This window comes from Pristis pectinata, chromosome 3 (genome assembly GCF_009764475.1).
Source record: "Pristis pectinata isolate sPriPec2 chromosome 3, sPriPec2.1.pri, whole genome shotgun sequence".
NCBI lineage: Eukaryota > Metazoa > Chordata > Chondrichthyes > Rhinopristiformes > Pristidae > Pristis > Pristis pectinata.
This window is the reverse complement of record NC_067407.1, coordinates 69,151,239-69,174,316: the sequence shown is the minus strand read 5'-3', so window position 1 is coordinate 69,174,316 and position 23,078 is coordinate 69,151,239. Positions and strand designations below refer to the sequence as shown.

The 23,078-nt window shown below is 43.2% G+C and overlaps 1 protein-coding gene across 1 annotated transcript in view; it reads left to right on the top strand.

Annotated features, from left to right (window-relative positions):
* The first annotated feature begins 1,855 nt into the window (after positions 1–1,855).
* The window catches only part of tcp1 (t-complex 1), a 54,574-nt gene continuing 33,351 nt past the window's right edge, over positions 1,856–23,078 (top strand). The window contains exons 1-7 of the mRNA XM_052011387.1: positions 1,856–2,080; positions 4,689–4,774; positions 6,972–7,100; positions 12,508–12,605; positions 18,029–18,139; positions 20,276–20,457; positions 21,126–21,252. Of these exons, the coding sequence (XP_051867347.1) occupies positions 2,008–2,080; positions 4,689–4,774; positions 6,972–7,100; positions 12,508–12,605; positions 18,029–18,139; positions 20,276–20,457; positions 21,126–21,252 (806 nt within the window). The 5' untranslated portion in view covers positions 1,856–2,007. The remainder of the gene's footprint in view (positions 2,081–4,688; positions 4,775–6,971; positions 7,101–12,507; positions 12,606–18,028; positions 18,140–20,275; positions 20,458–21,125; positions 21,253–23,078) is intronic.

Genomic DNA, 23,078 nt, shown 5'->3' with positions numbered 1-23,078 from the left:
TTGCTCCTGGTCTGAAATCCTCTTGGAGTGAAGGCCAACACAACTTTCACTCCCTAAATATGACCCTCCGTTTTCTGTCCATTAATCAATCCTCAATCCATATATTTGTTATTTCCAATACCATGCCCTAATTTTGTTTAATAATCCCTTGTGTTGCACTTTATCAAAGGCCTTTTCAAAATCCAAATCCATCATATCCATTTAGCAAATCTGGTCCAACATTAAAAAAAAATTCTAGATTTGTGAAACATGATTTATCTTTCATAAATCTACATTGTATCCAATTCTAGTCATATCCTGTATTAAACCTAACACTGTTATTAATCAATGCAGATAAAGCTTATTGTTTAAGAAACTGCTTGGACTAGAATCTGAACTAAGTTATTGACCCCGATAAACAAACGTATGTTGTAAAGGTTACCACGAGTATATCTCAAACACTTCATCTAAGTAATTCTTGAGAAACAAAGGACTGCACGTGCTGGAATCTAGATGAAAAAAACAACAGGATGCTGGAGGAACTCAGAGGGGAAACTCAGAGAAAGTGGAGGCCACACATCCATCAGCCAAATTAACTTATTACCCTCACTGGCGCATGGCACAGGCTGCAATCCAGAGATTACTATCTGTGAGGTCCTGCTTTTCTTACCTAGTTCCCCATGTTCACTTTTCAGGACCTTGTCCTTTTTCCTACTTACCTACCAATGGGCAGGCACGGTAGTGTAGTGGTTAGCATAACGCTCTACAGTGCCAGCGACCTGGGTTCAAATCCGGCCACTGTCTTAAGGTGTTTGTACGCTCTCCCTATGTCTGCATGGGTTTCCTCCGGGTGCACCGGTTTCCTCCTACATTCCAAAGACATACAGGTTAGGAAGTTGTGGGCATGCTATGTTGGTGCTGGAAGCGTGGCGACACTTGCGCTATGCCCCCAGAGCACTAAGCAAAAAGATGTACTTCACTGTGTGTTTTGATGTACATGTGACTAATAAAGATATCCTATCTTAACTTCTGGCTGCTCAACCTCCCCCTTTAGAATGCCTGATATGAGACGTCCCTGACCCTGATCTTCATGATTTGATGATGTACAAATAAGGGATTTATTTCACACATTTTAATCTGTTAATTGTTAATTCAAAACGAATTACTTTGCTAGTTCTGATCACTTTTTACTTCTGTTAATTATTTTTTCCATTCATACAGTCGTCAACTCGTACAGCACAGAGACAGACCCTTCCGCCTCTAAGCATCACATACCGAGACTGATAGCATTTACCAGCACTGAGTCTGCAACCAAATGATTCAAGTGTTGATGTTCTGAGGAAGTGACCCTGCTGCATTCACCTGGTTTTCAGGAGTTTAGGGTGATCTGGGCACAGGGGTTTGGGGTGATCCAGGTGCAGGGGTGATCCGGGTGCAGGGTGTTTGGGTGATCCGGGTGGAGGGGTGATCCGGATGCAGAGGTTTGGGCTGATCTGGGCACAGGGGTTTGGGGGTGATTCGGACGCAGGGGTGATCCAGGTGCAGGGTGTTGGGGTTGATCCAGGTGGAGGGGTGATCCGGATGCAGGGGTTTGGGGGTGATCCGGGTGGAGGGGTGATCCGGATGCTGGGGTTTGGGGTGATCCGGGTGGAGGGGTGATCCGGATGCTGGGGTTTGGGGTGATCCGGGTGGAGGGGTGATCCGGATGCTGGGGTTTGGGGGTGATCCGGGTGGAGGGGTGATCCGGATGCTGGGGTTTGGGATGATCCGGGTGCAGACGGAAGTGCCCGATCAGCACACGCCGGCTGCACCTCAGGACCCGGCCTCGTTTCCCGGGCAACGGATTAAAGAACCCAACGGCAAAACGCCAAGAAACAAAGGGAATCATTAGCAGAACCAGCGATCCCCTAAAATGACATGAACCATATGTGACTCAGGACGTTAATGTGGTTCCTGCGTTGAATTAATTAGCAGAGGGCGGCAGTTACCCAGAGTGCTCCGCGCCCCGCCCTTCCGCCGTGCTCGGAGATGGCCGCTATGGAGGGTCCGTTAAACGTGTTGGGACAGCGGTCGTCGGGGGACTCGGTCCGGACACAGAACGGTGAGGGGAAGTCTCCCCATGTAGTTGATTGGTGGGTGGGTAGGCAGAGGGAGAGAGAGAGAGATCCCCGGCCCGGCGATACACACGTGGTTGGGAATGTTCCAGAACCTTCTCCATTTCATCCATCCTTTCCCAGAACGTTGAGGGAGGGTCTTCGCACGGTGGGTGGTGGGGGGATCCACATACGGGGGGGGGGGGGGGGAAGAGAAGAGTAGCTGCCGAGGGAGCCGGGCCGGGCCGGGCCGGGCCGTACACACGTGGTCGGGAATGTTCCAGAACCTTTTGTAGTCTGGGAGGGGGAAAGCTGTAGTGAAGCGGTGCTGGTTGGGGTGGGGGCAGTGTCTGTTGATGGGAAATGGGGTTGGCGCTCGCTCCCCGTCACGGTGGGTTGGATCACGCCGGGAGCCGGGCCTGCTGCAGTAGCTCCCTGCTTCTCAGCACTGATACTGCAGGGCTCAGTCATGTCAGTGACGAACAGCAATGGTTGTAGATCGCTGGTCACAGGCTTCCAGCCACAGAAACTGCCTTACACCATCAGCTCTGGCTCCTATAGCCGAGCTAACTTGCCTTGGATTCCACAGGCTCTAACTGGAGTCCACGTAAAGCACATCACTTGCATTGCCCTCCAAGTATATACTTAACTTTTCGAAAAAAAAACTCTTAAGTTTGACAGGACTTCCCACCAATAAATCAGTGCTGACTATCCCCGATTAATCCCAACCTCTGCAATAATTTTCCAATAATTTGCTACCGTTGATGTTACATTAACTGGCCTACAATTACTAGGTTTATTCCTGCTGCCCTTATTGAATAAAGGCACCTAATTTTCTCTCTTCCAGCCATCTGGCACCTCGCATGTGGCCAGCAAAGATTTAAAGTCTCTGTCAAGGTATCCCTCCCATGGTAGCCTGGGGTACATCTCAATGGGCCCTAGGGATTTATCCACCTTTATCGCTGCTTTTTTAATCGTAATATATTCTGGAATTTCACTATGTACTTTACCCGTATACTCTGGCTCCACCCCTTTGGTCCCTAATGAGCCCCACTACTTCCCTTGTTGCCACCCAGCTCTTAACATATTTGCAAAAATGTTCTGCACTTTCCTTAATCTTATCTGCCAGTGATGTTTCATGGCCCCTCTTTGTCCTCCTAGTTTCTTTTTAAGTGTCCCCCTACACTCTCCATTCTACTGCTATAGTGCTCTACACTTACTACCATTTTTTTAATGAAACCTTGATATCCCTTGACATCTAGGGTTGCCTAGACTCACCCTCCTTGCCTTAACCCTTACAGGAACACATTGGCCTGAACTTTAACTATTTCACTTTTAAAGGACTCTCAGTTGCCAAATGTAGATTTACCTACAAATAGCTGCTCCCAGTCAACATTTGCCAGGTACTGTCCAATGATATTGCAGATGGCCTCCCCGATTTTAGCACAACTGCTTGCTTATTTTCCTTCAAGTCACACTTTTGTTAGTCACTTGAAATGTGTAGTCTTGGTTCCTGATCCTTTCAGCAATGGACATAGTTTATGCATCTTTTATACGACCTCCTTCTCCATTCTTTCTCAAATGGTTACAACCTAGGAGGCTATTCCTTAATTCTGTTATCAAACTCTTATCACTTCCCTCACTTGATATGTTGAGTATTGCATATACATATCTGATACATCACATTATTCATTCAGCTGCTGTCTTCAATTGGCCTTGTTGGGGAGGTGGATTAACTATTTGTATTGCTTTAATCTTATTCATGCCATGGAGGGATGCTACCCTGTACACCATCCCCGCAGTATTTGCGCTACCTAGGCTGTAGTTTGCATAAGTGGCTCCAATAAAAGCTGAGAAAACCACCAAATTAAATATGGATTGTAGAGAATGGTGGCAATTTTTTTAAAAATTGAGGATTTTAGGGAGTCATGTCCTTCATGGAATTACAGAAATTAATGGCACGTTTTCAGAAGCCCTATTCCATTACTTCCACTTTGACCCTGTGTGTTACAGCACATTCAAGTACATAATAGGTTTAGACTGGATAAATGGAGGGAAACATTTCACTATCTGTGTATGATTTGAGGAATTATGGGGGTGGGGAATCCCAGATTCCTAATGGGCAAGTTACTGGGGGGGGGGGGGGGGGGGGGGGGGTGGAATGGAATGAACAATCTGCTGGAGGAACTCAACTTGATCACCTGTGGGAGGAAAGGAATTGTCAATGAATGTTTTGACTCTCTGAAATGAACTAATTTCCTCAATTTACCCCACTCAAGTTTTACAGTTTTATTGTGGTACTTGGAAATATTGTGTGCTTACTTAAGTGGTGGAAAGATACAAGGTACAAAGATATTGCCATAATTGAGATGCCAAACAAATGCTGGAAAAGCTCAATAATGTTTCAATACCTGAAAAGTCAATTTGTTTCCCACAGATTCTGGCTGACGTACTGTGTATTTTTTCCATTTTGTTTTATTTCAGGTTTCCAGCATCTGTAGTTTTCCTTTAGTTGTACTGGTATAGAACAATTGCTGAAGGGGTGAATATTATATTTCAAAAGTTTATTCTAGTTTGCCATCTTGCACTGTTACCTTTGCTTGTTTTTTTATATAGTGATGGCAGCAGCCTCCATTGCCAACATTGTGAAAAGCTCCTTGGGACCAGTTGGTCTGGATAAAATGTTGGTGGATGATATTGGTGTAAGTAGAACTCATTACACTGTTATGTACTTGCATCAGCAAAAGGATGGAACAGGTAAGGGGGGGAAGTGGATGGATGCAGGTGGGTCGGGAGGGCAGAAGGGAGAGGGTGGGGTGGGCCATCAATGCAATTTGACAGCTAGAATGGTGTGTAGAGGGAGAGGGTCCAAGACAATATGCTGGGCCCATTTGTTAAAGATCTATGGTTTCCTGTTGGTGCAGTCCTGTCATGTTCTTTACTCCAGTTGTTTGAAATTTTAAAATATTTGGAAAGTGATCATCCTGTTTGCCTTCCTAGGGGTATTGTTCCTGGTAGTTAGATTGAAAGATTCCAGATTTGACTTTGGTTTGGCGATCACAATGAGGATGTGGTTTGGAATACCACTTATTATGGTTTCTGGAAAAGGGAAGTGTGACAGCTTGGGGAATTTTGAAAACAAAAACAACTAGATACTGGCTATGCTCAGCAGGTCAGTGGCTGTGCAAAGTGAATCAGCATAGACGTTTTAGGTGGGTGCACTTTCATCAGCTTACTTTCTGTTCTAATTGTGGATCAACGACTGACATGTAAACTGGTTCTCTCTACAGGTACTGCCTGGGCTGCTTAGCATTTCCAGCATTTTTTGATTTTATTTTTGAGGTTCTTTTTAAATGTTACTAATGATGTCATAGAACAGTACAGCACAGGAACAGGCCCTTCAGCCCACAATGTCTACGCTGAATTAAACTAATTCTCTTCTGCCTGTACATGATCCATATTCCTCCATTTCATGCATATTCATGTGTCTTTCTAACAGCATCTTAAATGCCATTGTCATATCTGCCCGGCACCCCATTCCAAGCATCCACCACTCTCTGTGTAAAAAGAAACTTGCCCCGCACATCTTGTTTAAACTTTCTCCCTTTCGTCTTAAATGCAAGTCCTCTAGTACTTGATATTTCTAAACTGGGGAAATGATTCTGTCTACCCTATCTGTGCCTCTCATAATCTTATAAACTTTCATCAGGTCTCCCCTCAGCCTCTGACTCTCCAGGGAAAACAACCCAAGTTTGTCCAAACTCTCCTTACAACTCATACCCTCTAATCCAGGCAGCATCCTGGAAAACCTCCTCTGCACCCTTTCCAAAGCCTCGACATCCTTCCTGTAATGGGGCAACCAGAATTGCACACAACACTCCCAAGTTCAACCTAACCAAAGTTTTATAGAGCTGCAACATGACTTCCTGACTCAATGCCCTGACCAATGAAGGCAAGCATGCCATATGCCACCTTTACTGCCTTCTTTACTTGCGTGACTACTTTCAGGGAGTTATGGACTTGGACCCCAAGGTCCCTCTGTACACCAATACTGTTAAGGGTCCTGTCATTTATGTCCCTTGCATTTGACCTCCCAAAGTGCAACACCTCACACTTGCTCAGATTAAACTCTATCTGCCACTTCTCAGCCCATATCTATATTCTGCTGTATCCTTTGACAGCCCTGTACACTATCCACAACTCTGTGTTGTCAGCAAACTTACCAACCCATCCATCTACATTTTCATCCAAGTCATTTATATACATCACAAACAACATGGGTCCCAGCACTGATCTCTGTAGAATACCACTGATCAAGACCTCCAGCCAGAAGAATAATACCTTTCCACCACTATCCTCTGTCTTCTACGGGCAAGCCAATTCTGAATCTAAACTGCCATACTATCATTGTTGAAGACTTGGAGACATGAGACCACCTCAAAAACTGGAAATTGTTGAAGACCTTCTGTTATTGCACGAAGATACAGTCACTGAAGCATTAAGTATTGGAGTGGTTCGTAGCACCAATGGACATAACCATGAGGAGAGAAAGTTCTATTTTGTGGAAATGTGTGTTTTATGAATTGTTGGCCAAAATAACTTCAGTGCTACTCTCCTTGGGTAATGTGACATGAAAACTGATGAGATTTTGCAGGTAGACATTTGATGGGGGTGCTTTTGAATAGGTGCAAAGCTCAGAGCGAAAGTAAACATATTTAATTGTTTTAGGTAGCAGCACTGTATGCAAAGCAAATAGTGTTTTGGTGATTTGGGACTAAGAGAAAAACATAATGTTAAGGTATCAATGAAAAAGTGATTTTTAAAGGATCTAGGAGAATGAAACAAATGTCAAATTGTTGGATATACTTCCAAATTGTACACACTTCTAATCTTGTACAGGATGTCACCATCACTAACGATGGAGCTACAATTCTGAAGCTGCTTGAAGTAGAGCATCCAGCTGCCAAGGTATTATGTGAATTAGCTGATCTTCAAGACAACGAAGTAGGAGATGGTACAACATCGGTGGTGAGTACATTTTTATCAAGTGCTGATTTATTTAAAAATTCAATAATGTTATTGCAAATATTTGTTGATTATATTTTCTGAGATTTTTTGTTGATTTATTTATTTTATCATGAACTAAGGGGTGGTTTGCAGGTAAGTCCAAGATTCAGGGTTCTAACTAATCCTGGCCAATGTGGTTTATCCATTTGTTGTCTATATGCAGTCATGTATGTCGACAACAATGTAATATTTACTGAATAAATTTACACATAAGTGCTAACTTATTTTTCAACTAAAATGGGATGTAAGACAGCAAAAGCGGTGCCTTTTATTCAGGAAGAGCAGCTTGGATAAGCCTGGTGACTACAGGCCTGTGTGTCTAACATCAGTGGTGGGGAAGTTATTAGAAAAATTCTTGGGGAACAGGATTAATCCACAGTTGGAAAGATGAGGATTAATCAAAGGTAGCATGGCTTTGTGTGGGGAGATCCTGACCAATTTGATTGAATTTTTCAAAAACATAACAAAACATGTTGCTGTGAAGTTGATATAGTCTATATGAATTTAAGTAAGGCCTTTGATGAGGTCCCACTTGGGAGATTGGTCCAAATGGTTAGAGCCCATGGGATCCAATGCAAGTTGGCAGATTGAATTGAAAATTGATTTGGTGATGAGAAGAAGAAAGTGATGATGGAGAGTTGTTTGTGATCAGAAGTCTGAGACCAGTGGTGTACCACAGGGATCGGTATTGCGACCCTTGGTGTTGACAAATACATTTGCGATTTGGATATGAATACGGGATGTATGATTAGTAAGTTTGAAAATTACGTAAAGTTTGGTGGTGGTGTTGATAGTGAGAAGGGTAGTCTTGGGTTACAGGAAAGTTTTAGTCAATTGTAAAATGAGCAGGGCAATGGCAGATGGAATTTAATGCTGATAAGTGCAAGGTGATGCTCTTTGGAAGGACTAATAAGGGTAGGACATAGGGCAGGAATGGTCAGTCCCTAGGGAGTATTGAGGAACAAATGGACTCTGGTGTACAAGTTTCCTGTGGAACAGAGCAGGCCGTGGTGTTAAATAGAAGACCCAAGTTCAGGGTAAGAGGTTTAGCGAAGATATGAGGAAATCTGGACCGCACTGCCTGAGTGAGAGTTGGAAGCAGGAACTCTCACAACATTTAGAAAGTAGCTACTTGATCACTCCGTGACTGCCTTGTCCACTCATCCCTCCCCACTGATAACCCCACTGGCACTTATGCCTGCAACTGCACCAAGTGCTACACCTGTCCCTACACCACCTCCCTCACCACCATTCAGGGCCCCAGACAGTCCTTCCAGGTGAGGCAGCGCTTCATCTATGAGTCCGGTATCATATTGCATCTGGTACTCCCGGTGCAGCCTCCTGTACATCAGTGAGACCCAACACAGATTGGGTGAGCGCTTCATCGAGCACCTTCACTCCGTCCGCCACAACAGCCAGGACCTCCTGGTGGTCACCCACTTCAATTCCACGTCCCACTCCCATACTGACACGTCTATCCATAGTCTCCTCTGCTACCACTTTGCTACCACATTGAGACCAGACGCAGGTTGGCGGAACAGCACTTCATATTCTGCCTTGGGAGTCTCCAACCTGATGGCCTCAACATCTATTTCTCTAACCTCCAGTAACTCCACCCCTTTTTCTCCCTCCCTCCTCCTTTGTTTTCCCTTATTCCTGTGGCTTGCTTCCCCTGCCTCGATGACCTGCCCATCTCCTTTCCTCCATCCTTTATTCCATGTTCCATTGCTCTCTCCTACCAGATTCCTTTTTCTTTAGCCCTTCGCCTCTTCTACCTATCCCCTCTCAGCTTATTACATTCCACCCCCCCCCCCCCCCATGCTCCACCTTCTTTTCCCCTTCGCCTGGACTTGCCTATCAGCTGAACTCCCCTATCATCTGCCTGCGTGTGCTCTTCCCCTCCCCCACCTTTTCACTCTGGCTTCTGCCCTCTTCCTTTCCAGCCCTGATGAAGGGTCTTGACCTGAAACATTGGCTGTTTATTTCCCTCCATAGATGCTGCCTGACCTGCTGAGTTCCTCCAGCACTTTGTGTATTGCTCCAGATTCCAGCATCTGCAGAATTCCTTCTGCCTCCGTAATCACTTAAATTGTCAAGGCCAAGAAAGCTATGGAACAAGTGCTGGTAAAAGGGATTTGTGTAGGTGGGCACTCGATTGGCATGGCCATTATGGGCTGAAGGGTCTCTTTTTATGCTGAATGGCTCTTAAAATAAGGAATTGGCCTTTCAGAGTAGAGAATAGAAATTTCTTCACCTGGAGAATGATGATTCTCTGGAATTCCCTTCAGGAGAGGGCTGTGGAGGCTCAGCTACTGTGTTTTTTCAAGATAGAACATTGATACATTTTTAGATAATGAGGTTCAAGAAACAAGGTTAGTGCAGGAAGGTGGTGCCCAGGTAAAAGGTAAGACGTCATTATTGAGTGGCAGAGCAAGTGTCATCTTAATCCTGGCCTTATTTCTGACATTGATATATGAATAAATGTGACTGAGTTGCTATGATTAGACAATGCATGGGTAATTTTTTTCCACTTACTTAAAGCATTTAGAGTCATAGGCTCATACAGCATGTAAAACAGGTCCTTTGTCCCAACTGGTCCATGCTGACCAAGATGCCCGTATAAGCTCGTCCCATTTACCTGCATTTGACCCATATCCCTCTAAACCTTTCCTATCCATATACATGTCCAAGTACCTTTTAAATGTTGTTAATGTACCTGCCTCAACTGCTTCCTCTGGCAGCTCATTCCATGTACTGACCACCCTCTGGGTGGAAAATGTTACACCTCAGGTTCTTATTAAATCTCTCCCCTCTCACCTTAAACTTTTACACTCTAGTTCTTGATTTCCCTAACCCTGGGGAAAAAGGGTTATGCCCCTCATAATTTTATACACCTCTATAAGATCGCCCCTCATTCTCCTATGCTTCAATGAAAAAAGTCCCAACCTGCTAAACCTCTCTCTGTAACTCAGTCCCTCGAGTCCCTGCAAAATCCTTGTAAATCTCCTCTGCACTCTTTCCAGCTTAATGGCACCTTTTCCTTAACAGGGTGACCAAAACTGAACACAATATTCCAAATGCAGCCTCACCAACGTCTTGTACAACTGCAACATAACATCCCAACTTCGAGACTCAGTGCCCTGACTAATGAAGATCAGCGTGCCAAAAGCCGCCTTCACCACCCCGTCTAGTTGCGATGCCACTTTCATGGAACCATGAACTCCTGGATCCCTCTGTTCTACAACACTCCCCAGGGTCCTACTGTTCACTGTGAGAGTCCTACCCTGAATTGTTTTCCCAAAATACAACACCTCGCACTCATTTGAATTAAACTCCATTTGCCATTCCTCGACCCACTTAACCAGCTGATCTTAACTGTCCACAGCACCACCTATTTTATTGTCATCTGCAAACTTACTAACCATGTCTTGTACATTCTCTCATCCAAATCATTGATTATGGATGACAAATAGCAATGGGCCTAGCACCGAGCCCTGGGGAACGCCACTAGTCACAGGCTCCAGTCTGAAAAACAACCTTTCAACGTCATCCTCTGCTTCCTACCATCAAGCCAATTAGCTAGCGCTCCCTGGATCCCATGTGATCTAATTTTCCATAGCAGCCTACCATGCAGAACCTCATCAAAGGCCTTACTGAAGTCCATGTATACCACATTACCGCCCTGCCCTCATCAACATTCTTGGTTAGTTTTTCAAAAAACTCAATTCAAATTTGTGAGACATGATCTCCCATGCACAAAGCCCTAATGAACCCCTGTCTTTCCAAATGCTTGTATATCTTATCTCTCAGAATCCCCTCCAGTAACTTACCTACCACAGATGTTAGATTTAGTCGTCTATGGTTCTCAGGTTTTTCTTTGCTGCCCTTCTTACATAAAGGCACAACGTTAGCCACCATCCAGTTTTCTGGCACTTCACCTGTGACTAACCATGATCCATATACCTCAACCAGGGCTCCCACAATCTCTTCTCTAGCTTCCCACAGTGTTCTTAGATACTCTTTGTGATATTTATTAACGACTTAGATGAGGGGGTGGAAGGCTGGGTTAGCAATTTTGCAGATGACACAAAGATTGGTGGTGGTGTGGATAGTGTGGAGGGCTGTCGAAACTTGCAGAGGGATATTGATAGGATGCAGAGCTGGGCTGAGAAGTGGCAGATGGAGTTCAATCCGGAGAAGTGTGAGGTAGTACACTTTGGAAGGACAAACTCCAAGGCGGAGTACAGGGTAAATGGCAGGATTCTGGGCAGTGTAGAGGAGCAGAGGGATCTGGGGGTTCATATCCACAGATCACTGAAAGTTGCTTCGCAGGTGGATAGGGTAGTTAAGAAAGCTTATGGGATGCTAGCTTTCATAAGTCGGGGGATTGAGTTTAAGAGCTGCGAAGTGATGATGCAGCTTTACAAAACTGGTTAGGCCACACTTAGAGTACTGTGTCCAGTTCTGGTCGCCTCATTATGGGAAGGATGTGGAGGCGTTGGAAAGGGTGCAGAGGAGATTTACCAGGATGCTGCCTGGATTAGAGAGTATGGATTATGAGGAGAGACTAAAGGAGCTAGGGCTGTTCTCATTGGAGAGAAGGAGGATGAGGGGAGACATGATAGAGGTATACAAGATATTGAGAGGAATAAATAGTGGACAGCCAGCACCTCTTTCCCAGGGCACCAATGCTCAAAACAGGACATGGCTATAAGGTATTGGGTGGGAGGTTCAAGGGAGATGTCAGAGGGAGGTTTTTCACCCAGAGAGTGGTTGGTGCATGGAATGCGCTACCTGGGGTAGTGGTGGAGGCTGATACATTGGACAAGTTCACGAGATTATTAGATAAGCATATGGAGGAATTTAAGTTAGAGGGATATGTGCGAGGAAGGGGTTAGATAGTCTTAGGTGTGGTTTGAAGGGTGGCACAACATTGTGGGCCAAAGGGCCTGTATTGTGCTGTATTGTTCTATGGTTCTATATACATGGTCAGGCCCTAGAGATTTATCTACCTTCATACATTTTAAGACATCCAATACCTCCTCTGCTCTAATGCAGACTATATCCAAAAGTTCTCCATTAACTATCTCACAGTCTGAACTCTTCATGTCCTTCTCCACAGTAAAAACTGAGGAGAAATACTCATTGTGGACCTCACCCATCTCCTGTGGCTCCACACAAAAGATGCCCACTTTTGAGGGGCGCCATTCTTTCTCTCGTTACTCCTTCCAGCATCTTAGTTTTATATGTGGGTTAAAGATGTTGTCTGCTTTTAACTTTGCCTTTTTCTTTTTTGAATACTAGATCAAGCAAAAGTTGTGGACGGAGAGTGTTACTTATGACTTTTATTTCATTGTCTTTAATACAGGTTATTATTGCTGCAGAGCTTTTGAAGGGTGCAGATGAATTGGTCAAACAGAAAATTCACCCAACATCAATCATTGGTGGTTATCGTCTTGCTTGCAAGTAAGTTCTGACTGAAAAATGAATAAAAGAAAAATTCAGTCAGGTGCAGGCAGTACAATCTCTGGAGTCGTTTGCAGTTTACTCGCTATTAGTTTTTCGTGCATGAGATATTCATTCCCCAAGTACAGAAGTTGAAGTTTGCCTTGTGTAGGTGAGTGGGCAAGTGGCAGTCAGGCAAGTTTTGAGTTTATTAGATCCATTTTATTGGGAAACATTGACAGTGCTAATAGTACAGGACACAACTATAGGCTGAAAAGATGTAATTGAAAGTGAAGCCAAGTTTAGGATGGGGATGTGGAAAGAGAAATTTACAACAGTTAGTGGATATGATACAAATTTTACTTTTCTAATAACTAGTCATTCTGTCTGCGTGTCAAAATATACTCAGTGGACTTGACCCAGTAACAGTGTCTTTAAAAAAGCATTCTGTTTGGTGGGCAAATTCATGCTGTTTACATTGTTTTTTAAAGCTTTTGAAATAATTGTGCTTGCCCTTTCCCAGTGTCATAGAGATATACAGCATGAAAATGGGCCCTTTGGTTCAATTCATCCACATTGGTCAAGGTGCCTACCTGGGTTAGTCCCACTTGCTTGTGTTTGGCCTATATCCCTCTAAACTTTTCCCATCCATGTCCCTGCCCAAATGTCATTTAAACGTTGTAATTATACCTGACTCTACCACCTGCCCCTTAGTTCCCCTTTAAATCTTTCTCTTCTCATTTTAAACGTACTCTCTAGTTTTAGACTCTCTCACCCTGAGAAAAAGACTGTGACCATCCACGTTATCTGCCCCTAATGATTTTATAAACCTCTATAAGGTCACACTTCAGCCTCCTTCACTCCAGGGAAAACAGTCCTGGCCTATTCATTCTGTCCTTGTAACTCAAGTGCTCGAGTCCCAGCAACGTCCTTGTGAATCTTTTCTGCACCATTTAGCTTAATCACATTCAGCCAGAACTGCACAAAATACTCCAGATGCAGTCTCACCAACGTTTTGTGCAGCTGTATCATAACATCCCAACTCTTGTACTCAACGCCCTGCCCAATGAAGCTTTATGCCACTTTTATGGAACTATGTACTTGTACCCCTGGGTCTTTCTGTTCTACAACACTCCCAAGGCCCTGTCTTTCACTGTGTATGTCCTGCCCTGGTTTAACCTTCCAAAGTGAATCATTTTGTGCTAGTCTGAGTTAAATTCCATCTGCCCACTTTTTCAGTTGATTATGTAGAAAATTGTTCCCATGCTGAGGTGTTGTTTGGCTGTTACTTTGTCCTTTCCATAAATCGTTGGGGCTGACCCTTAACTATCTCCTCCATGATCTAAATATGCATTTCATCGTCTATTTATTGCAGTTACATTTTACACTGGATGAACTCTGAAACACAGGAAGGATGTGATCACTGCTATTGTGACTGTTTCCTCATAGACCTCATGTACTCTAAAAGAGAGTACACATGATGATTTATGTTATTTTAGTGTGTGTAGTCTTGATTTTAAACAAAAAATATACCTGAATTTTCATCTGGAGATTTGTATTGCTGAATAATGTTCACTTGTTAAATTTGAGAAATGAATGAACATTGCGAAAACCCACATCGTTTGGCTAGCTTGACTTGTATTGTGACTTGCTAGTTATTGTTTGTGGGGAGAAAAATATTGCCATTCATGACACTGTGCTGAATTTGCTTCTGCGCGAAATTATATGGCTGTACAGATGTCTAAGCAGATTACTCTAAACTGTGGGAATTATTCCAGTATGGAGGGTAGCAGGTATGACACCAGTATTTAAGAAAGGGAGAGAGAGGAAATGGAGAACCATCAACCTGTTAGCCTAATTTCAGTAGTAGGAAAAATGCTAGTAATCGTACATCATAAACAGGTCTTTCAGCCCACTGTGTCTGTGCCTCCTGTTCTATCTATCTACACTAATCCCATTTACCTGCATTAGGACCCTAGCCTTCTATGCCATGGCAATTCAAGTATGTCTGAATACTTCTAGACTGTTGTAAAAGTATCTGCCTCCACGACCTGTTCAGGTGGTGCATTCCAGACTCCCAACTGTGTGGGGGAAAAAAAACTCCCACTCGGAACCCTTTGAACTTCCTATCTCTCACCTTAAACCTATGCCCTCTTGTTTTAGAAACCCATGGGAAAAAGATTTTTACTATCTATCCTGTCTAACTAGACCCAGTCTATTCAGTCATTCCTTGCGATTGTAATGCTCCAATCCGGGCAACATCCTGGTGAATTTCCTCTGCACCCGCTTCAGCATAATCCAGTCCTTCCTCTAAGGTGGCGAGCAGAACTACACACAATACTTGGAGTGTAGCCTAACCACTGTCTTATTTTTCAACAAATCATCCCAGCTCTTATATGCCACCATGAAGGCAAGCATGCCATATGCCGCCTTTGCTGCTTTCAAGGATCTATGGACTTGTACCCCAAGGTCCCTCTGTTCATCAACAGTCCCTAGAGCCTTACAATTTACAGTGCATGATCTACCCTTGTTTGCCTTCTCAAACTGCATCACCTTGCACTTGTCAGGATTAAATTCCATTTGCCATTGCTCTGCCCAACTTTTCAGCTGATTCATATCGTGCTACAGCTGTTTTAAAAAAAAATCCTCACTGTCTACAACGCTGGCGATTTTTTTTTTGTCATCTGCAAACTTATGATTTCTTGTACATTCATATCCAAGTTGCTAATGTAAATGATGAACATTAAGAGTCCCAGTACTGATTCTTGTGGTACACCACCACAGACATCCAATCAGAAAAGCCACCCTCCAATATCACCCTTTTTCTCCTAGTATCAAACTGATTTTGGATCCAATTTTGCCAGACTGTTCTGAATCCTAAGGGCTTTAACCTTTAGGACCAGCCTACCATTTCAAAGGCCTTACTAAAGTGCATGTAGAAAACATCTACCCTGTCAATCTGCTTGGTCACCTCCTCATAAAATTCAATCAAAGTTGTGAGACAGGATTTCCCATGAACAAAGCCATGCTAATTATTCCTAATCAATCCCTGCTTTTCTAAATGAAGATAAATGATGTCCCTTAGTATTTTTTCCGAAAGCTTACTTACCACTGATGTAAGACTCACTGGCCTGTAGTTCCTTGGCTTGTACCTGCCGCCATTCTTGAATGAAGAAACAACATCTATATCCTCCAGTCATCCAATACATCACCCATTTCTAACAGAGATGCAGTCTCCTCCCTTGCCTCCTGTAGCAGCCTGGGATGCATCTCATTAGGCTCTAGGGGGTTTATCCACTTTTATGTGTTCCAAGATATCTAGTACCTTCTCTTCCCTAACGTTAATATGCTCCGTAACATCACCATCTTGAACTCTTTCTCAACCAGGAGGAGGGATATGGTAAGTACAGATGAGAAGTTTTAATTCAGGACATTGCCCACATCCCCTAGGCTTCATGCTGCTGAGGTCCCTAAGGGGGCCAACTTTTTCCCTGCTTTCTCTTTCTTTTAATATACTTACAGAATGTCTAGGGATTCACAATAATCTTGTTTGCGAATGATATTTCACGGTCTCTAGTGCCCTCCTAATTTCCCTTTTCTCTCCTATTGTCTCTCTATTCCTTACGGGGATTCTGCCATTTACAGTTGTCTATACCTATCGTATGTTTCCTTTCTTTTCTTCATCAACCTTTCAGCATCCCGTGGTTCCCTAATCTTGCTATCCTTGCATTCCACCCTCACGTTGACCCTGAACTTCCTCCCTATTAAAAGTTGCTCCCAATCTACTTTCTCCAAATCCTGTATTATATTATGGAAATTGACTGTCTCTTAATTTAGGACCCTAACCTTCTCCCTAACTACCTTGAAACTTGAGTGATAGTCATGCAGCACGGAAACAGGTTCTTCATCCCAACTAGTCCATGCTGACCAAGAATCCCACCTAAGCTAGTCCCATTTGCCTGTGTTTGGCCTATATCCCTCTAAATCTTTCCTATCCATGTACCTTTTCAAGTGCCTTTTTAAATGATGTTAATGTACCTGCCTCAGCCACTTCCTCTGGTAGCTCATTCCATATACGGACCACCCTCTTGGTGGAAAAAGCTGCCCCTTGGGTTCCTTTTAAATCTCTCCCCTCTCACTGTAAACTGTGTCCTCTAGTTTTTGATTCCCCCACCCTGGGAAAAAGACTGAGCATTTAACTAAATAAGTTAAATAAATAACTAAATCAATAGTGCAAAAGAGGAATAATGAGGTAGTGTTCATGGATCATTCAGAAATCTGATGGTGGAGGGGAAAAAAGTGTTCCTGAAAGTTGAGTGTGGGTCTTCAGGCTCCTGTACCTCCTCCCCAATGGTAGTAACGTGAAGAGGTCATGTCCCAGGTGGTGAGGGTCCTTAATGATGGATGCTGACTTCTTGAGGTACCGCCTCTTGAAGATGTCCTCGATGGCAGGGAAGGTTATGCCTGTGATGGAGCTGGCTGAGTCTCCAACCCTCTGCAGCCTCTTTCAATCCCGCACATTGGAGCCTCCACACCAGGCAGTGATGCTCTCCGCTGTACATCTGTAGAAATTTGCAAGTATCTTTGGTGATATACCAAATCTCCTCAAACTCCTAATGAAGTAGAACTGCTGGCGTGCCTTCGTGATTGCATCAATCTCTCGGGCCCAGGATGGATCCTAAGAGACGTTAATGCCAAGGGTACTTGAAGCTGCTCACCCTTTCCACCGCTGACCCCTCAATGAAGACTGGTGTGTGTTCTCCCAACTTCCCCTTCCTGAAGTCCACAATCAATTCCTTTGTCTTGCTGACGTTGAGTGTGAGGTTGTTCTTGCGACATCACTCAACCAGCCTATCTTTCTCACTCCTGTACGCCTCCTCATCACCATCTGAAATTCTGCCAACAACAGTGGTGTCATCGGTGAATTTATAGATGCCATTTGAGCTGTGCCTAGCCACACAGTCATGAGTGTGGAGAGAGCAGAGTAATAGGCTAAGCACACATCCTTCAGGTGCGCCTGTGTTGATTGTCAGTGAGGAGGAGATGTTATGACTGATCTGCACTGACTGGTCTCCTAATAAGGAAGCCCAGTCCCTAGTTGTAACTGAAACCCATCCTTCTGGGCATCCAGTGTCATTACGTCCTGCCTAGTTTGGCAACCAGAACTGTACACGGTATTCCAGCTGCGGCCCAATTAATGTTTTATAAAGTTGTGCCATAACTTATTTGTTCTTATACTTTATGCCCTGGCTTAAAAAGGCAAGCATCTCGTATGCTGCCTTCACCACCTTACTTACCTGTGCTGCTACCTTCAGAGATTTAGTTACACATTTCATATTGGTGTTTTCTAGTTTGCTTTTGTAAGAATTTATTGAATATTGAATAAAATTATCGAATATAGCTTTTCAATAAAATTGAGAAATAATATATTTTACTTTTTGTAGGGAGGCTGTCCGTTATATCCAGGAAAATCTGACTGTTAATACAGATGAGCTGGGCAGAGAGTGTCTCGTCAATGCTGCTAAAACATCAATGTCATCAAAGATAATTGGCGTGTATCTTTCCAATAAGACTGGCTGGTGCATTTTGTTGAACTTTTTATTCCCAACTTCATTTCTGATGTTATCATTCTTGCTAAGCAAAATGGTTCAGTTATGGCTTGTGAAATTTACTGTAGTGGTCACTTAAATGTGTCCATCTAGGATAGTGTGTTTTCATTCAGGTTGAAAAGTCCAGTCTTTTGTAGTTTTGACCTAAGACGTTCTCTTTCCCCAGGTGCTGTCTGGCCTGCTGTGTTTCCTGTATTTTCTGTTTTGTTTTAAATTTTAGATTTATAGTACTTGAAGTATTTTTCTTTTACTATTTCTACTCTGTTTCCTTAAAAGAAACAAATATTTGAAATTAGTAGATGGTTTTAGAACAATGAGTAGTTGAAATATGTTTCAAACTGTTTTTCACCCCTTTCTGCCATTCACAGGGACCGCTCTATCCGTGATTCCCTGGTTCACCCCTCCCCCCCCCCTCCCCCCCCCCACCCATTCCACTCCCACTGGGAGCTTTATTCACTGGTAGGGCTTTATTCACTGGAAAGGAGGAGGATGAGAGGAGACATGATAGAGGTATATAAAATATTGAGAGGAATAGATAGAGTAGACAGTCAGCGCCTCCTTCCCAGGGCACCAATGCTCAAGACGAGAGGGCATGGCTTTAAGGTTATGGGTGGAGGTTCAGGGGAGATGTCAGAGGGAGGTTTTTCACCCAGAGAGTGGTTGGTGCATGGAATGCACTGCCTGGGGTGGTGGTGGAGGCAGATACATTGAACAGGTTCAAGAGCTTGTTGGATAGGCATATGGAGGAATGTGAGATAGAGGGATATGCGAGAGGAAGGGGTTAGGTAGTGTGAGGGTGGTCTGATGGACGGCACAACATGGTGGGCCGAAGCGCCTGTTTTGTGCTGTATGGTTCTTCTATGGTTCACCCTGGGAACTTTCCACTGCCCCTGCCATAGGTTCAACACCTGCCCCTACACCATCACCTCCATCCAGGAATCCAAACAGTCCTTTCAGGTGAGACAGAGATTCACCTGCACCTCCCTTAATATCATCTATTGCATTCAGTGCTCCAAGTGTGGCCTCCTCTACATTGGTGAGTCCAAACGCAGACTAGGTGACCATTTTGCAGAACACCTACGCTCTGTCCGTAACCGCGATCTGCATCTCCCTGTTGCCAGTCACTTCAACTCCACCTCCCACACTATCACCGATATGTCAGTCCTCAGCCTCCTCCACTGCCAGAAGAATTCCAAGCGCAAACTGGAGGAACGGCCCCTCATTTTCTGTCATGGAACTTTGCAGCCTAACGGCATGAACATTGAATTCTCCCACTTTAAGTAATCCCCACCCCCCACCATGCTTCTTCTCTTCTTCCCTTTCCTAGCCTCTTTTTTTCCCCTTCTCTCCTTACCTTTGACTCTTACCCCAGTGGATCTGCTCTCCCTTCCTCCCCCACACCTGCCTGTCACTATCTCTTACCTGCATCTACCTATCACTGCCTTGTGCCCATCCCACCTCCCCTCTTTAGTCCACCTATCACTGCTCTGCTTTTCCCTCCTATATACTGGGCTTCCCCTTTTCCTATCTTCAGTCCTGAAGAAGGATCCTGACCTGAAACATTGACCGCCTGCTTTTCTCCACGAATGCTGTCTGGCCTGCTGAGTTCGTGCAGCATCACAGTACTTTTCATCAAAATGAACCCTTATGCTTAACAGTACACCTTGCCACATAGCACTGTTTATAATTCTCCATCTATCCAGATGTAAATGTATCATATTTAGAACTTTTTTTCTTTTTGACTAATTTCTTCTACAAAGTAGTTTGGCCTTGTGTTGCTTATTAACCAATACTTATTTGCTGTTGTGTTTCAACATGTCTTTATTTTATATGTAACGACAACTTTGATCCAATAGTTGGCAGCTTATCTTGTGTGGATTAGAAATGTTGCAATGATTGGGAACTATCCATTGACCTTTAATGCATAAATTATGTTTATATCTGACTTGGTTCTGATATTGGGGAGCAGTTTGTTTAATACATAGTTCTTCCGCCATTGGTGTAAATTTGAGTTTTCAGATGCTTTATTTTGGGTATTCTTGGATAAAGTCAAGTTGTTGTGAACCTTGACCTGACATGCAGTGATGCAGACTTCTTTGCCAACATGGTGGTAGATGCTGTTCATGCAGTAAAATTCACAGATGCCAAGGGACAGGCTCGATATCCGATCAAAGCTATTAATGTGCTAAAGGCACACGGACGCAGTCAAAGAGAGAGTATTTTGGTGAATGGATATGCACTTAATGCTACAGTTGGTTCGCAAGGTAGTATTCAAGATTTTTGTGATTGATTGCCGTTACATTTTAAAACAGTATCTTTGAATCACTAATGTTTTCAGCTCAATGTTCCATATTTTTCAAATAATGGAGCTGTGTTTTCTAATTTTCCAATCTATCGAGCATTTCTTGAATTAAGTGACATTTTTATGGCATTCCAAGTGTGACTGGTTCTGGAAGCACAGTTGTCTGTTTTTCCTGTTATGTTCCTGGGCTGTGAATATTGAAAGGCTAATCAACTGTAAACTAATGAACATGGCAACTAAGTTCAATCCTGCCTTAGTTGCTCCTCACCTGTTCACTGAATATATTCTGTAGTAGCTCAAACTGAAGGTATTCAGCATTCCACTAATTTACTTTGAAATGTATTTTTTTATTTATTAACATTTTTGTTTTGACCTGTACTAGTAGCTGAAGGCATTTGATATACAATGTAGAGTATACACTTTCAAGTTGTTATTAGTTTAGAGAGAAATTGGTTAGCAATATTGTACTAACTGGGAAAAGTTTATTGAGGATAAAGGGGATCAGTGATGTATAGGAGAGGCAAGTTGGTGATACTGATCATTCTATGGATGAGGGGTCATACAGCCTACACTTAGTCTCTAACATTATTTTGAATGAATTAAGATTAATTGAAACCTTCTTATGTCTAGGAATGACCAAAAGAATTGTCAGTGCTAAGATTGCATGCTTGGACTTCAGCCTGCAAAAGACAAAAATGAAGCTGGGTGTTCAAATTGTCATCTCTGACCCTGAAAAATTGGACCAAATCCGACAGAGGTATGACTGGAGATAGTCATTCTTTGATGTTAACTTTGGTGAATGCTGAATGTTTAAACCTCAAAACTTAACCCGTCATTTTATCCAGAAGAATGTAATAAGAGTTTTTAAGATGTTCATTATTATATGCCTGATCTCCAGCATATTTCTGATATGCTGTAGTAAAACGTTCCCAAAATTCCTGGGCTGTCTCTTTAAGAGTAGGTTTACGTTCCAGACCCTTATATCAATTGGTCGTTTTAAACTCTCCGAGAGAGCTGTTAACATGATAGTAACTTGTTGATTCAGATTATCATTTTTCTGATTTAAATCTTCATATGTATCAATAGGATTTCCCCCCTCCTGCAGGAAGCAGCATTGCTGCTTTCCACTTAATATTCTCTTCAGGATTCAGTATAGCATGACAGAGGGAAAAGGGTTGTGCCCCATACGTGGTCTGGGTAGATGGTATATATACGAATCCAACAGGATCTTTGTTTCTATCTGGGGCATGATAAGCAATTAATAACATCTTTTGAGGTTTCCACGGTGTATAAATCTCCATAGTGTCTTCCTGGCCATGAGCACCCACTCGGGGATTGGGGAGTACTCGAACAGGGTGCATTGTTACCTCAGGGACTTTCTTTCTCGTTTGTCTGGGGGCTACTTTCACACCGTCAGCTATTACTTGTATTGCTTGCTCATCCTTGTCGGGAGCCTCGGCTTGAGGCCATGGCTCTGCCTGTGCTGGCAGTGCTGGAGCTTGGTAATCTAGGGGTCCCTCAGGGGCATACGGGGGTGGTCTTGCCCACAAGGAATCTTCCAATTCCTCATCCTCATCATTCTGCAAGAATAGGATCGCCATGCCTGACAGTGGGTCCCGGGGTCGTTATCAATTTTACTGCTTCTGGCCATTTTATTAAGCAATTGATGCTGTACTTTGTTATCTTTACACTTCTTTTCTTGTTTGTCATACCATTCATACTCAGCCTTTAAAACCTCCCATTTCCTTTTTTGGTGCACCCTCCCTCGCACATAACTCAATCCCTCTTTGACGTGCATTATCCCTCCTCAGTACATAATGTTGTTCATTAACTATTCAAAAGTTAACTTATTAAAACTGCATTTCCAAAAAATCTTACATAATATGAAAGACAAAAATGACCCAAAAACAATATACGTTAAAGTATCACTTCAAAAAACATAAATTTCTACCACAAACTCAAAAGCACTCTTGAAATTAAAGAGTGGACTTAACATGAAATTGTAAGATAGCATGAAATAAGATAAGACGGAAATTAGAGCCTTAAAAAAAAATTAAGTTAAATATCTCCCTTGACGTCCTTTAAACAGGTGACTTAATGCGCACCATTACCACTGATCGGCCACTCTTTATTACCTAATTTCTCATTTAAAGCTGTAGACAACTGTCGAAACTGTTTTTGATGTTCTGGGTGCAGGTAACACATCTGCTGCACCGGGGTACCTCCTCCAAGAGACTCTCCCATTCTGATTTGTGTCTGATGTCCGAATCACAATTTACCCTGGCCTCACTGCCTTGGATCAAATTACAATTTATCCCAGACTATGTTTCCCAAACAAACAGTATTTCAAAACGAACTCCGTTTCCCAAATGAACTCTGTAGTACTACTTTATTCTTCCAGAGGAACTTATTTACTCCATACGAACTCCAATACCAAATGAACTTTAATTCCCAACGAACTTATACCATATGAACTCTAAGTACTTAGATCTCTGTCCCTGTATCACTGTGCCCCAGTGTTACACAAGACGAACTCTTCTTCTTTCACCATACAACTATCTCTTAAAAAATAACGTACTCCTA